This window comes from Pseudopipra pipra, chromosome 13, assembly GCF_036250125.1.
Source record: "Pseudopipra pipra isolate bDixPip1 chromosome 13, bDixPip1.hap1, whole genome shotgun sequence".
Taxonomy (NCBI): Eukaryota; Metazoa; Chordata; class Aves; order Passeriformes; family Pipridae; genus Pseudopipra; species Pseudopipra pipra.
The window spans coordinates 6,142,405-6,158,492 of NC_087561.1; the positions used below are offsets into that span (position 1 = coordinate 6,142,405).

At 42.8% G+C, this 16,088-nt stretch overlaps 1 protein-coding gene across 3 annotated transcripts in view; it reads right to left on the reverse strand.

The window, feature by feature from the left end:
• Positions 1–4,964: 4,964 nt before the first annotated feature.
• The window catches only part of RNF128 (ring finger protein 128), a 33,725-nt gene continuing 22,601 nt past the window's right edge, over positions 4,965–16,088 (reverse strand). For all 3 annotated transcript variants that reach the window (XM_064669806.1, XM_064669805.1, XM_064669804.1), the window contains exons 3-7: positions 12,191–12,262; positions 11,526–11,608; positions 8,859–8,955; positions 7,839–8,016; positions 4,965–6,417 (exon numbers count right to left, since the gene is read on the reverse strand). In XM_064669806.1, coding sequence (XP_064525876.1) covers positions 6,281–6,417; positions 7,839–8,016; positions 8,859–8,955; positions 11,526–11,608; positions 12,191–12,262 — 567 coding nt within the window. In that variant the 3' untranslated portion in view covers positions 4,965–6,280. The remainder of the gene's footprint in view (positions 6,418–7,838; positions 8,017–8,858; positions 8,956–11,525; positions 11,609–12,190; positions 12,263–16,088) is intronic.

Genomic DNA, 16,088 nt, shown 5'->3' on the forward strand with positions numbered 1-16,088 from the left:
CCCCGGGTGCAGGGAGAAGCTCTTGTGCCGCTCCCGCACACGGCCCCTCCCCTGCTCCTGCCCCGGGCGGGGCGGAGGTTGCTGTGGCCGCTCTGCCCGTGGCACAAGTCCCTAGTTCAGTTCTGGCCCAGCCCGCAGGACAGACAGACAGACGTCACCACGGACGGTGTTTGGCTCCCAGGTGTGTGTTCCTGGCAGCGCTCAGCCTTGCGCTGCCGCGGAGGCTGGGGCAAGGAGAGAAACGGGGAAAAAAGCCCAGGCCGGCAGGGATCCGTGAGCACCACCCAGCAGGGCAGCCCAGACCCCCCAGCTCCAGGAGCAGACATATGGTCGGCGTTGCCTGTTTACCTTCCACATTACATAACGACAGTCTGCCTCACTGCTTCCATCACACAGCACAATTCAATGCTAATTTGCCTTAACAGCAGCTTGACTTGTGGTCTCAGTGTTTTCACGATTTGCCTGCAAGACTTTCAGCATTTGTCCTCAACGACTGGCTCTTCAGAGTAGTTCCCTCACATCCTGGTTTCAAAAAATCAGGTGCTAGGACTATTCTGCCATACATACCTGGCAGCCAAGGACTTCCCAAGGCTGTGAGTTGACCTCAGGACTTGCTTTGTATGGACACTGGTCAGCACAGCATAATCCCCAGCTTCCCAAAAAGTCAGGATCACAGCCACCAAGCTGCTCAGTCTGCCTGTCACTGAGCCCCTGCTCTTGCTGGTTCTTCTCCAATCTCTTCACTATGTCCCAAGGAGCTCCAAATGTCTCCCTGCGGCCTTACACTTGAAAGCACTATATTTTCTAAATGGTATCTTTTGGAGCTGACAAAAAGCACAAACAAAAGCTTTGCAGAGGTGGAAGCCCCACTGTCTCCTCTGATCCAGGTTGCTGATGCTGGACACTTCCCAGAGTTATTGTCTTTTCCTACATCCATGCAAGATTCACTCCTGGTCCTGACAGAACCTGTCATTTGCTACAACTGAATTGAGTAAATCTTCCTGTTTCCCAGGAACTTCCCTGCAGTTTCCTTCCCTTAGCACTCTCTTTCCAGCATAATTGACCTTCCTAAAATTTCAAGGATAATGCTTTATTGATTGTGTATCATACAAAAAAATCCAGCACACAATTGTTTAAACTCAGCCTCTAATTTGAGCTCTTTCTAAAAAAAATTGTGCACATCATGCACTAACTACACGTTGCATTCTTGGCACTTTTGCTTTATCCTGCCTTCCTTCATGCCTTTCAATAGTACTTCACTACCAAAACAGCTGGTGCCAGCACTGGTCTATTTGTGAGCACAGGCACAGCAAGGTTTTGCCAAGCACTCACAGAATCTGTTTGGCAATGCCTGTCCAGTTCCAGCTGTGTAACAACCATCTACTCAAAGGCACCAGTGTGAAAGCAGACTTGAGTGTGCAGCTACATTTAACTCATGGGGAGGCTTCAAAACTGGGTGAATTGTACTGGCATGAAACATTTTTTTTCTTTTCTTCCAATCACTCATTGCACCACAGCAAGAGAAGCTGTAGTATTAAAAAGTTTCACCTTTGGGACTGAATGTAGGTTTAGCTAATACTGTTCTCTTACCTGTTTTTGTAACACAATAGGAAACAACAAATTTCTGGTGCTCTACCTTTACTAGAAAGGAAAAATTACATAGAAGTCATTAGCCAGCATGTGGTAACTAACACAGATCAAACATTAATGAGACAAGGCAAACAACTCCCACATGCACTGGCACACAGCTCTTTGTGAGGCAGTTTCTTCCATCCCCCACCTGAGTAACAGACATTGCTGCAGATTTACCAGCTGAACCAACAGAACGGTTCCTGCCCGGATCCTGCTCTTCTAAGAGCATTCCCAGAGAGAGTGTTTACCATTTCATTGTCCACAATTAGACAAGCCCTTGGATATAAGAAATTAAGGACTTAACACAGATTTTCTGAGATGCCCTTGGCATTTCCTACCCTTTTAGCTTGCCTTTTGGTGACTCACACATGCTGGACATGTTAGGACATACATTGCTTGCTTATGTAAGACTCAAACTTTGTTAACTGGATAAATATTTAACAGTAAAATGCTACTGCTTGGAAAATGTCTGTTTTGTTTTCCTCTCCTTGTTTCAAGGTCTTGGATGTCTTCCTTTTTTCCATTCCCTCAGGCATTTGATTCTTAATCAAACAGTGTTAAGATGCAAAGAGTGCCCTTCTATCAGCTTGGAGGAATTTATTTATAGCCACTTGAAAACTTTCTTAATCAGTGCATAATCATGCTACAGTCTAATCAATGCATTCTACAGCAACAAAGATCCATTTAGTGCTGCAGAATTTTTATTTCACTTATTAAAGACCTCCTAGAAATTGTAAATTACTTCCCTCAAATAACCATAGTCAATATCATATAAATAAATAGCTATATAAATAAGTGTTGGCTGCATTCTGCATATTTAACAGTTGAACAACCAGTGCATGAATGCTACAATTTAGTTTCAAGTTTCTCTTGAAACCAAAATTAAATTGCCAAAGCCAGTAGATTTTCTTTGGTCTCTTCCAACCTGCCAGCCATTACACTGCTGCAGGAGTGCAGCCCCATTCAAATCTGCACAGGAAAAACATCAGTTTAAACCTGGGTGAAAAGACAGGGCTACCTTCTGTGCTGGTGTGTGTTAAACATGCAAGGATATTATGTTAAATCACACAGCCGAGGTATCCTGTCCAACTGTTACTAAGTCACTTGAGAAGTGCAGATCTTTCCATCTAAAGGCTGAGATAGACTAAGTCTCTCCATTTTATGGGAAGAGTCCAACTGCCCTTGTGACTCAAACTGCTTTTATTGTTTGCAGCCCCATCATAAGTCCTGCATTTTCCCTTAAGCAAAAATCTCAGCTGAAACTATATTTCTATAGGAACACCTGAAAGTTTTCCTCAATATTAGAAATTGGTATTATTTTGCTTCGGGATTTAAAATGAAGTCCTGCTGTTGTAAAGCCTGGTTTACAAGACAGCACAGTAATCCAACCCCAGGTGACAAAGCTTACACTCCTGCAGGGATAAAAAAAAATATCTTTCCCAGTCCCCCTTTGAGAGCACACAAATGTGCAAGTGGAGTGTCTAGATCAGAGCTTTCCTGGGGGAGAGAGGTGACAGCAGTGAGTAAACACTTCCAGATGATGCTGGAGCCTGTTCAGTTTGCTCTTTGGGGGCAGAAGAATTGACATGTCTGTGTGACTCAACAGGAATATTAACTGAGTCAACAGGCAGACATTTTAGCAACTGTTAAAACTCATAGGCACATAATTTCCATTATCTTACACACAAAGTCAGTGTATCTGTAGCAAACCCCAAAACTACTGCACAATAACAACAGGTTTGTACTGCATTTTGGGAATCCTCAGGCACATTCCTGTTGGCCTCTTGCTTAGAGGAAAGAGTCTGTTGTGCAACAGTGCTCATATATATGTATACATGACCCAGAGCCATTCAAGCCCGTAGCATCACCAAAAACAAATGAAAAATCTGCTGCACAGTTCCCTAAGCGGGGTCAGAAAGACAGCTGCTATCCATGGAAACTTGGAAGTAGAAAGTGGGAGTGGAGCTTTGAAATTTCTTTAAAGCAGTCTGACAGCCACAGACCCAAGGTCAGTATCACAGATGGTGTTCATGAAAGTTACACTTTCATTTTTAAACAAAGCCCCTTGCATAGTTACTAGTTACAAAACTGCACAGACAAGAACATGGCAGACTCAAAAGTTGAGCTGCAAAACCAGAAAACCATTTTCTGCCTAGCTCAAATACAGATACCAATGCTGCTTTGTTCCTTTAGCAGTAGGTCACATTTGATATAAGAGTCTCTGAAAATCAGCGTAAGTGCCCTGAGTTCCAAGCAAGCCCATGTCTGGATGGAACACATACACATCATCTGATCCTACAGCAGTACAGGTTCATCAATGTGAGCTGCTGCACCCCCTAGTACTCCACTAGAGTATTCCTTGTGCATCCACATTACCCTTAGAAATACGAGTACTGGGAAAAAGGCAAGTTTGTTGCTCTTAAAAGACAGTAAATATAAAGCTTGAATTATATTAAAGGAAGCAACACAAATGATTGGAACAAAACAAAAAAAGTGCCTTTCGATGCACTGAATTTATCTGAATCCTCCCCCCTTTTTTTTTCTTGAACATCAAATCTTGCCCCCAGTTGAACACAAGACTGGCAGGTGATTTCATGACAGTGTATCCTCATGAGATTCTACTACAGTACAGCATACACACCACAATAAATTTATAAAAACTTTGTGAAATGGAAACGAAAATTAAATTAAGTGCTCAGGGGTTGCACATTTACTGCTTGGCTGTTGCTTTCTCTACTCTGCACTTTAGAGGGAAAGGCAAATTACAGCTTCAGAGTGGAACCTGACTATAGTCAGCTTTGCAATTAGAGTTTTCTAGACTAGACTTAGAACTGAGCTACAAAGAAACACAAGACTTAATTGCTACCAAATCGGCCAGGAGAGCGACAAGGTTTTACTACATCTCATAGTACAGCACAGAACAAAGGACGTGTAGTAATTTTTAAAATGCTCTTTCTTCAAAGCAAGCATAGCCTTTGGAGTAAGGAAGGGATGCTGAGCAACCTGACAGAGGAAAAGTGAGATGCAGCCTGTCTGATCTGAAGGCAGACTGCCTCGTGCTGAACATGCCTCCAAGAACAATTCAGAGGTACATCAAGCAGCTCACTGAACACACCCTAAACTGCTTGGCTTTCTTTTATATTGAGTACAGCTACTAGCTTTAAGCTCTCAACACAATTTCAATCCATGTAACGGTACCATCCTGCACATAATTAGCACTCCTTAGTCCAATTACTTTGAGCAAACATGGCTGATTTTTGAGTTTCAGGGTTGTGGGACAGGGCAAATTCAGCATCTGCTTCCATATGAGAGTTGGTAATATTTCAAGTCAGTCAGGATCATCAAAAATAGAGTTTTATTTACATTTTCATATTCAAATTCAATACAAATTATGAAATATTTACAACCATTTAATTTGTACTATAACTAATAAAATGCATTGCTTTTCCCCTCCAGATTCTGAAGTTCTTTATTGCAGGCTTTAAGGCAAAGTCCTGCTAATATTAGAAACTAGTCAGAGAGACAGAGGTAAAAAAATAAAGTGCATTTGTAAGACGTCCTTAGTTACCTTTGCTGGGCAAGGCCAAGTCACTTACACTATTGAGGCACCCAGTGTTCCTCCTTGACCCCATCCCAACTCCACACAGGTGGCAGACAGCTTCTCCAACCCTCTGTCACACTCACAGGACGTCAGCTCTCCCTGCAGCTTGTGCACTTGAGCAAGACAACACACAGCAACAGTGCAGCATCTTTCAGAGGCTGCATCATTTTCTGAACAAAACACAGCAGATCCTTTGGGAAGAATCTATCTTTTCATCTTCAGTTTACTCTTTCTGAAGTCATCCCAGATTCCCACAAAGCCAGGACTCTGGCATGTTGCTGGTGCTAGAGATGGTTATAACTCCCCAAGTCACTTGAGGATCTTTCAGACTGTTTAACATTAACAAGGCTTGAAAAGTTCCTGCAGTTGTTCCCTTTACGGTACTGTGCAAGTCAGATTTGGCCTGTCAGCTTGCAGCTTTCTTTTCTTCCCCTTTAGGAATGTGTGGTTGGCAGGTTGGAGTTGAGAGGTAGAGAATCAGTTGGTTTCCTAGAGAACCAAAAGACACTGTGGACGAAATCCAGTTTTACAAGCATTAGTTCGCACTTTTCTCCTATCAAATTAGTGCACTGAAACATTAAATACAGTGTTGTTCAAAAAAACCTCGTGTGTTGTAAATAAGCATTACACCAGATCAAAAATTAATTTGTTTACAATGAAAATCCACTTGAATTAAAACAATAAACAACAAAAAAAACCCAACTCAAAACACTTCCCAGTAGAGACAGCTACAACATAAAGAATCTTCTCATTTAAACAACTCAAACACTGGAGAGAAGCTTTGTTGAAGATGGAACTTTTGTTTTAGTGTTAGAATCTGCTGGTTTTCTTTATATTTAAGACAGCTTTATCTGAAGAGTGCTAAAACTCACGTGGGAAATGCAGTTTTAAGAAAGGCAAACCATACAATTGTGATTTGAACAAGTCTATTTATCTAAACATTGCCAGCGCAGTATTTTCTGCAGCAGTCTTGCAATTTTTGGTATATATGGAATGGCAGTAGGCAGCTCCTTGCAGAAGGCTTGCACCGTGTTGCTGGGCACGTCCTTAGAGCGTGACTTCACAAACGACCCTGCCCTCAGAAGCTGGCGTTTCATCTCCCTCAAAACCTGGGTTGTCACCCTGCGAAAGGGCAGTCACAGTGGAGGGCTGGGATTCTTCATTTACAGGAGGTGTGTTGTCATCTGTCCAGAACAAAACCAAGTCAAGGCAAGTTAAGAAGTGTCACAAGCCAGCTTTACTACCTTAAAGCTCACTCAGTTTCCAGAAGCTCACTGCAGTGGTCCTTTCCCAGCACTTCTCCTGCAGAGTTGGAAATCCAAGGCCATGCTCCAACTACCACTCTTCTGCTGCCCCTCCTTAGTTTGTGAGCCCATTCTTGACACCAGCTGTCATTTCTAGAGATACCTGCTCAGCTCAGTAGTGCTGAGCAAGCAGAGGTTGTGTGCTCAAGCCACAGAAGGCCCTATGAGGCTATGAAATCCAACTAGGAGACTGTCAGTTCTTGTATCTTTAGAGCTGCTGAAGGCATCAGGACCAACTCCTAGAGACCAGGTTCAGGATAAACTGTGGGGGCCACACTGGTCCATAGAGGATGGCCTTCTCCCTACAGATTGACCTCGTTCAGATGATGTTCCCGTGTGTCCTTCCCACTCCAAGCGAGGATACACGAGAGCCTGAGCCATGTAACTAACTAATCCAGCATCACTCTAGTTGCCTGGAGGGATGCAATTTCAACTTCTGGTGCTTAGCTCATAGCAAGTGTCCTCTGCTCTACAGGGGTGCTGGAACAGGGCACTCCCATACACACATCACTTGCTGTATAACAACACATCAACATAGGAGGCAGGGAGCAAATCCCATTTTCCTATCAAGTAGGCTTCCCCCAGGAAACAGAGCATCCCTTTCACCTCCGAAAGCTTGCCCCTTACTCCTCTTCCCAATGCCATGCCACAATCCAGGGGATAGCTACTTTTGTTTGTTTAGCTGGAACCTTTCCATTTTTAACACCAACAGCAACACTGAGCATGTGTTGGGAAAGTTAAGCACAAAAAAGGACATTTTCAATTAGTTTGCTATTGTTCAAAAAGATTAAGTATTTGGAAAAGCTGACAGTCTTTTCAAATTAACTGAATTTCAAATTCTCTGAAAGTGTTCAAGTATGACTCAGCCCTGGTAAAATCTGAAATTTAGTTGAAGTACCTGTCATCTCTCTCCTGCACCCTCTAAACTAGAGCAGGACGGACTCCCCATAAGTTTTCTGTAAATAAGTAACTACTTAAAGCAGATAGATCTGGTGGCAAAGCAACACTCACTCATCCAAATGAAATCTCCACAAAGAGATGAGGGACATCTTTGGAAAAATCTCTTTGCCCTTGAAGTAGTAAGCCTCTGATTTTTTAACTACTCTTTTCACAGGCTTCATCTTTTAATTCACGCTAAGGTTGTGTTTCATTTGAAAACAAAGATCGAGTGTCAGATCAAGTGTAAAACAAAAGGGAAGATCAAGCCTTGTGAGATGTTATTACAGCAAACCCCCCTAATTCACAGTCTAAGCAACTAAGTGCAATGCAGTCCAGCAAGACAGAAGAAAAAGTAGACATACTTTCTGATGGTGCATGTGCTTCCTGAGCAGATTCCTCTGGGCCCTGTACGGAATCATATCCAGATGACGCTGTCTCACTGAGATTATCATCTTCATTAACCATAGTGACAGTGGATAGAGGTCTCTGCCCACTGGATCCTGAGGCTTGCACAGACTCAGACCGTGTTTCTACATCCATCTTTGTGGAAAAAAAAAAAGAGAAAATGGTTTAAGTTAAAACTTGATAGGAGGCTGCATCTTTCCAGGAGACCAATACTTGCAAGGACTGAGTCCAAGGCACTTTTACCCAGAGATAAAAAAAATAAAATGGCATAAAAGTTCTGCTGTTAACCTCCAACATCCCAGGGGAAAACCAGTTATGGCCTAATTGAGTGGGAAGTTCAGACACAGCTTCTGCATTCTTCACTCATTTACTGCCCAGTACCACAAAAAGAGAGTCTTCCTTCCATTCAGTGCAGATATGACTCCCCCAGGCAAATTCTGGCACACATTTTAGCTGGTCCGGGCAGTGTCAGGCATTGGCAAAAGCAGTTTCCCCTGGCACTTGCAGCAATGAGCAATTAAAGAACACAGAACTCCTCAGAAATTCCTTATGTATCCTAGGAAATCATGTGGCTCCAGGAATGATGTTCATGCTAACACATTCACTTTTCAAGGACTCTGGGTACTGAGGAACTGAACAGAGGTTTCAGGGACAGTATGAGCTGTTGAAGTCTGCCTGAAGCTTTGATAAACACCCTTAGCTGCAAGCACAAGAGTTAAGAGCGATTCTTCCATGCATGACAGTCAGCTTTGGCTGACGTTCTGCCCAAGGCTTTAGGTGATACCAACTCAGACCAGGTCAGCTGCAGGTTTCCCTGAAAGGGACACAGCAGTCCTGTAGCATCTGGCCACTGACATGGCAACACCTGGGCTTACCACCAGTGCTCTAGACGCAGCAAGAAATAGCTCAAGATGTGGTTACTACATCAGTGTAATGCTGACAATGGCAGCTGCCACTGTGACAGAATGCTGGCTTACCTCAACACCCAAAACTTTGAGGATGTCACATTTGCACAGGGGACACGTCCCGTGTTCCAGAAGCCAGGGGTCAATACAGGTCTTGTGGAAGACATGGCTGGTGGAAGAAGGTAGCCAACAGGTTAGGCTTCATACCAGGAAGACTGCTTATATGCCACCTGTGAAGAACTCTTTGGTAACACTGAGAATTTATTCCTTCTAGAGTAGACGACCTTATTTTGCCTCAAGTTTCAGTTGAAAGTTATAGGTAGTTGATCTCTCAGCCTGTAGCTGGTTTGTGCTTATTAGTATCTTGATATAACTTGCTAGAATTCAGCATTATCATTTTTGCTACACCAATCTAAAGCTTCTGTTCTTCCAAATCCATTTTCAAATACATTCCCAGCTGGTAATTTAACTAAATACGATTATTGACGTCTCAGCCTCAGCTTTAAGGTTAACCTCTGTCTTGCAGATGCAGATGACTAAATAGCACTTATTTCTGTTAGAACTACATAGACAAATCATCTCACAGAGTAATGTCCTCGAGATAAACTGTACTCCCACCCATTTGCTTTGTCTATGCAATCACTGTGTATTCCAAGTGGATATTTGGCAGGCTGTGCACTCAAGAAAGTAAATATAGTTCAGCCACCACAGATGCAAATGTGTGCTTCTATTAAGACATTCACTTCCACAATGGGTCTAAATTAGGCCACAGATTTAGGAGGATGACTTGAAATCCTGTAATCTGCCTGTTCCCTCAGCCTGAATAGAAACAGCAAGGCAGACAGGCACTGCTCAGTATTAATCAGCTCTATTATGAGACAAGTGCAGAGATCACCACATCCAGTGCTCAGTAGCCCATGGCCCAGTAGGATCCAAGGATTCTCCAGTTCAGCCCACATTAACAGCACTTCCTTCTAGCTGCACCAACTTAATGTTTAGAGTACAACCTGAAACTTCCTGGATGCCTGACTATTTTAAGTCCTTGGATTTACCACTGGTTTTGTGTATCTGCAACTATAAATGCCTTCAGTTTGACTCTCTGGACAAGAATGCCCTTGGCAAACACCCACACCCCAGGGACTCAGATACCACCAGTGTGACTCACAGGACCATCTGATTGCTTGCTTCTTTCATAAATACAGTTAAATGCTTTCAACAAGTAAAGTCTCAGTGTTGAGGTCAACCATCAAAATCAAGCGTGTTCTTGCAGTAAATATCAGTTTATAACTCGTGTGAAAGAGAATTTAATATGACTGATACTGGCAGAGATCACCACCGGTGAAGATTACTAAGTCCATCCAGTCATCTTAAGCATGTGCCTCTTAGAGCTGCATTTGGGCCTGGGAGGAATGAAACATCACAAATGTATGGAAAGCAATCTTAGAGCAAAGCATAACGCAGCAAAGTTCAGAAGAAGTTACTCCACTCTTACCTCAATAAGTCATGCTTTGTTTGCAAGTCCATATCAAGATTATCAGGGTTTATAGGGAAATAATGAGAAGTCAGGTCTCCTATCAGCCAGAAGTATCTGGAGCTTGTCTGAAAGTTTCTGTACTCATGGCACCTAGTTCACTACTAAGCAAGACTACTCATGAGCATAAACATGACAAGACAACCGATTAAGCATTCATCCATGCCTGAAAGCTTATTCAGTTTTGTTTTTTTCTAAGGTATTAAGCATTAGATCAAGGAATTTGGTTGATAACATCCTAGAAGCCCAACTTTGTGTTATCAAAACAGCTTAAGAGGTCCTACTGCTTGGGAGCAGAGAAAGCCTTTGCAAAACTGTAACCTGGTGCAAAGGGAACTCCAGCTCAGATTTGACAGCGTTTGACAGATAGCACCGCTCACCACACAACACCAGCTACAGATTTTGCTATTCTACAGAACTTTTTCGTACATCAAAATTTTTCCAAGTGCTTTTTGTAACCCTCCCCAAAGGTTATGAAACCTCTTCCAGTACACAATTTGTGCAATTCACATGACAGCCCTCTGATTTTTAGACGCTTGGCCAGAGCAGTCCCATTCAGCAGGCACAGGGGGAATCCCACAGAACAATTTTCCTTAAGTCCTGAAGGAGCTTAATTCCTCACCTTAGGAGCAACCCCAGCCTTTGTGCTACACTACTGGGCTTCCACAGCAGTAAGATACAACAGGGGAGAATTCTAGAAAAATAAACTGCTATAGTTCTGGTTTGGTCTCTATTTCAGAGGATGCATACAAGAAGAGAAATGCCTTCTTCTAAACTACAAAAGCCAATATGGTTTAACAAGTTTAGCAGAAGCACAACCCCCTTAGTAAGCAGTAACTTAAGGGACAAGAAATGGGCAACGTTTTGCCAGTTACCTGCAATTTAGTGGTAACATTCTTATATATCAGCAAGGGAACAAATCTTTAAAAAGCCCTGGCATGCCCTTGAGGGGCACTGTGGTCTGCCAAGTGATGCCTGTCAGTCCGCTCATGGGGAAGTTATGAACACAGGCCATTGGGGCACACTAAAAGAGCAGATTTACACAGTTCCTGTTGTTCAAAACATTGTTTTGACAGAGATTCAAGAATGCTTGCTGTGTAACAACTTGATTAAAGTTTGATGAGCTTTGTTAGCACAGCAGAAGGAACAGCAAGTAACAGCCATGCTTAGAGATTTTGGGTAAAGGGGCAGTTTGGAAGACAACTTACTTGCAAGTCAGAACACGCATTACGTCATTTGGCTTGTACTGTTCAAAGCACACAACACAGGAATCCCCATCTGGACCAATCTCCTAAAATAGTGAAATGAATTTATAGCATTAACAGACTTTGAAAGCTTCCTCTGAACTCCTATCAGATTTACTGCAGACAAAGGGGTCTAGCTAAAGTCATCCAAGATGTTCCCACATATAATCTTATATAAACACACTGTGTGGATTACTCACAGTCAAGCTGACACTTCAACAGAAGCATTTAAAGTTTAAACCCATGGTTTAGAATTTCAGCTTGGATTACTGGAGGCAGTACTGTAGAGGTTTAGAAACTGCTAGCTCCAGTTTTAGTTACAAAAAGAAAAGCCAGGGAAGCTGATTAGATATACTAGTTTACCTTTAAGCATCCGTGACAGCAAAATTAGGACCTCTCACCTCAGCAAGACTACAAGCAAGCAGCTAACAAAATAACCTGATTTATAAGAATATAAGGAAGTCTTGCAGCCTGGAAAAGGACATGGTCTGAAAGAGGAACTGTCTTTGCCACCAACAGTTATGAGCTCAGAGAAACTTCTGCATCCTGCTCCAGTACTATGGACCACTCTCCAGGCTCTGTGCAAAGGCTGTACCATAACATACATAAGGTCATAGGATCAGTCCTACCTTGTCCCCTTCCTTCAGGGTGCGCAGCTGCATCTCTTCAATGGCCTTCTTAGCCCTGGCCCGTAGTCGTCGCTGTGACAGAAAGCAGTCCTGGTTAATTAAACACGGCCATTTTTCTATTAAGTTACTAATACTTACCCGGGTGCCTACCAGCAAGCAGGCAACAGTTTTAGAACCCAGATGTTATCACAACAAGCCAAGTAAGCATGACCATGCTATTTCAAGACACCATGAAACAGAGTTTCAGGACATACTGATGTGGTTATTGACTAGATGATTCACCAACAAGGCACTAGCATCTGCTTTGCTTTTACCCAACCTTTTCACAAGCACAGGAATTCCAAGGGTTTCTTCTTGATCAGATTAGACCCAACCAAAACAAACAGAAGCCTTCAAACTGACTTGGTACAGAAGACCGAACACTGAGTCCAACAGTCAATAGTTTTACTCACTTTATGGCACCTTCCTGCCACACACTCTCGTCCTGATGAACGGTGAGAGATTCTGCACCGATCAGCCCACTCACCTCCAACACACCCTCAACTACTCCTCTGTCCCCACCGATTTACAGCTTGCCTGGCAACTGTTGGTGTCCAGCTGTCAATGCAACACTGGAATTAGCCCAGGAGCCAACTCCTCTGCTTAAAGGTCACAGGTTGGGGCTGTTCCACCAACACAAAGAATAGGACTGTCCTCTCCCTCGCCGGTGCACTTACTGCCTCAGGACACAGAGCTGTATCAGGCAGCTCTGGAACTGCTGTCCCAGCACAACACTTACCTCAGGGACAGACCAGTCCTCAGTTTTGCAGCTAACCAAAAAGCCTCTTTCCAATTCAGCTGCTCTGTGCAGGAGCCCCGCACTGTTAGCTTTCCAGCATTCCATCTCCTTAGGCATTTTAGCCCAGTCACATGAATCTTTTCCAAGTGCAGTGCTGGTGGCACAAGTACAAAAGGACAAGTGGGTGGAAGGCTGCTGCTGACACGTAATAACCTCACAAGGACTGGCTATTCAAGTCTGCACAAGATTCCCTGTGCTGAAGCACTTAATGGCAAACAACTTGATTTATACGGTCACCTGAGAGACTGTCAAGCAGTCTTGGTGCAAAATGAGCTATTTGTGTATCAGTATTATTTTGGTGACCTAAGATAGAGCATCCATGTGCAGGTTTTTGAGAGTTTAATAGCTGATAATTATTAACAACTATCAAGGAAGAGACAGATAGAATCCAAAGGTAGAGGATGCAAACACATTTTCAGGCAGATTTTTGCAGGAACAAGAAGTAGATGAGTTTTCTTGGAAGCTTTTGCTGAAGACATGAATGTATGTTTCCATATGTCACTTATGGTTAACTTTGGAATGATGTTCCCCTTGTCAGTGTTTGAGAGAGCAGCCATGTACTGCTTTTTACTGAGGCCCCTAGAAGTCTGAGCAGCAAATGTGGTAAAAATCAACATGTGGTAACATCAACAGAGGAAGAATGCAGCAATATTAGCACTTCTCATACATAGCCAGAACTGTCACCACTACTTGTTATTAAATGAAAACTGAACTTTCTAGGAATGTACTCCCTCATTTGGTATCTCATCTACACATCTCGTGTCAGGCCAAGCATATTAGACAGGACCCAACTGGCTGCATTGTTAATAATTTACCAAAACAATATTTTAAGTTTTGCATAGGCACCAGTTTAATTGCTCTTCATTAAATGCACCAATGGCAAAGTCACCTTTAACATTGATTTTGGCAAGTACAGCAGAACACCCCTCCAGGGGATGGAGAAAGGAAGCAAGAGGAAGATTTTTATTGAATAGTCTACCAGGATACTTGAGCCTGGAATGTCAAAGCATTTTGCAAAGTCAAATTTTTCAAGCAAATGTTAAATGTTAATTATGTTAGAAGTCTGAAAGTCCCAATCCAGCAACTCTAGAAAAAAAATAGCTAAGTTGAGGAAAAAGAACCAAGATATTACAAAACAGGTCAGGTCCCAGCTCCTACCCAGGCTCTGGTATGTTGAAATAGTGAAGTCCCTAATTGGGAAAATTAGGTTTGCAGTCGCTTAGTCCTCAGCCTTCCCCAGTCCAACACTGCTGATTTTACCTCCAGCCCTTTCTGCATAAGGGGGGCAGAGTGCCTTCCTAGCACCCTGTGAGCATGGTCATGGCAATGCAGACAAGAAAGCTCTAAGGAGGTCAGGAACTCCTGCTTTTCTCCTGTAAGCTAAGGAAGTTCTTCCCCACAGGTAGCTACTGCCATGGACACAGTTTTGAACTGTGGAAAGTTGAGCAACTCACCTCCTCCAAAGCCATTAGTTAGGTAATTTCTCAGCTGCAACATCTAATCTTTATGAAATCAATGGAAGCAAAGATTTGAGCTGAAATTAGAAACCAGGTCACTGATAATATCATGGGCCATTTTGCATTATTAAGAAAGGTTACTATATTGAGGAACTGAATTTGTCAGTACTCTGCTGACTAAAAAGGTAGCAAGCCATCCTACCACACTTGTCTTTGCTCACTAACCACATGATGCAGCAAGAGACTGCAGAGGTGGGGACTTAAATTTCAAGCCCAGAAGAAAAGATGCATTCAAGAAGGAACTAGCAGGTTGCAAACAGATAGCTCATGAGGAAAGAGCCACTCTGTTTTAACTAACTGTGGTAGGGACATATGTGCTACTAAACTTCTCGCTTGGACCAGAAGACAATGTGACTGGCTCTTCTCAATAGTCACTCAATTTTTAAAGAAACCCTTCACAAGCTGCAGCACATCATTATCACATATCACTATTAGCTCATTGTACCACTCCAGAGAGTCATTCAGAAGTGTTTCTTTGGTTCCAGTGGCTGACTGACCCCTTAAAAGACTCCTCACACAACAGCAAGATAATCCCACAGGGAAGGTCAAAAAAGCAGACAGAGACTTTGAAGAGCAGAGCAACACTGAAGTGCTGAAACAACATGATTTTCAGTGCACTTCGAAAAGAGGGAGAATCTGTAACACTTCATTATCAATACACTTGACTGTTCCCTAAAGACACTTCCCAAAAGAACATGTAACCCTTCCGCATCTGTGCAAGAAAGGAGACAAAACACACTCTTTTACTCCACCAACTAACAGATTGAAATTCAGGCAATCTGAGTTTCCAAAGGGCTGAATGATGACAGGAAAGCCACCTATGTACCATGCAAGCTGGTAAGCTGTTTGACTAATATTCAGTACTTCATGGAGCCAAATAAGCTAAAAGTCTTAAACTTTGGTCTACACTAAAAATCCAATCAGCTGGCTAGCAGGGCACACTGTAGCACGACCTTTTAGTAGTTCACCTTCACTAACAAGCACTTTCTTGTTACTTTTTGCTTATCTGTGAGGTCAGTCTGAGATACCAGGGCATAAAAACAATTGAAAACAATTCTGGATTGTCTATGAGTTTCACTTTGACAGAATAGTACATTTTCACCCCCTGACAGCAGACAAGCTTTCTCCTATTCTTACACTTTATAAAGCACTTCCTAAGGCTCCTTGATTTCAGTTCAGCTGAAATCATGTGGAACTGGCATGTCATTTATCAATGTTATTTTTCAATCTACTGTAAATTCCTTCTGCACACGAAGCCCAAGACTGAAATAGTTTGTGAAGGTGCTAGCCAAGCAGACTGGATTTTCCCAGTAGCAGCTACCACTGAGGCATTAATAACATCTGTAGCTTCTTGAAAGCCTGATAGCTCAGAATAAAGCTGGGCTTCCACAACTGCACTATTAAATACCTTTAAAGGAGGAAACATTTCAACTGGATTTAATAAAGAGTATGTAGGGTACCCAGTTTTTCCTGGCCAGCTTCATTTAGCATTAAACTTTGAAGACAAAGCTGTGAGCTTTAGTCCTATGAGCTGATCGTATTA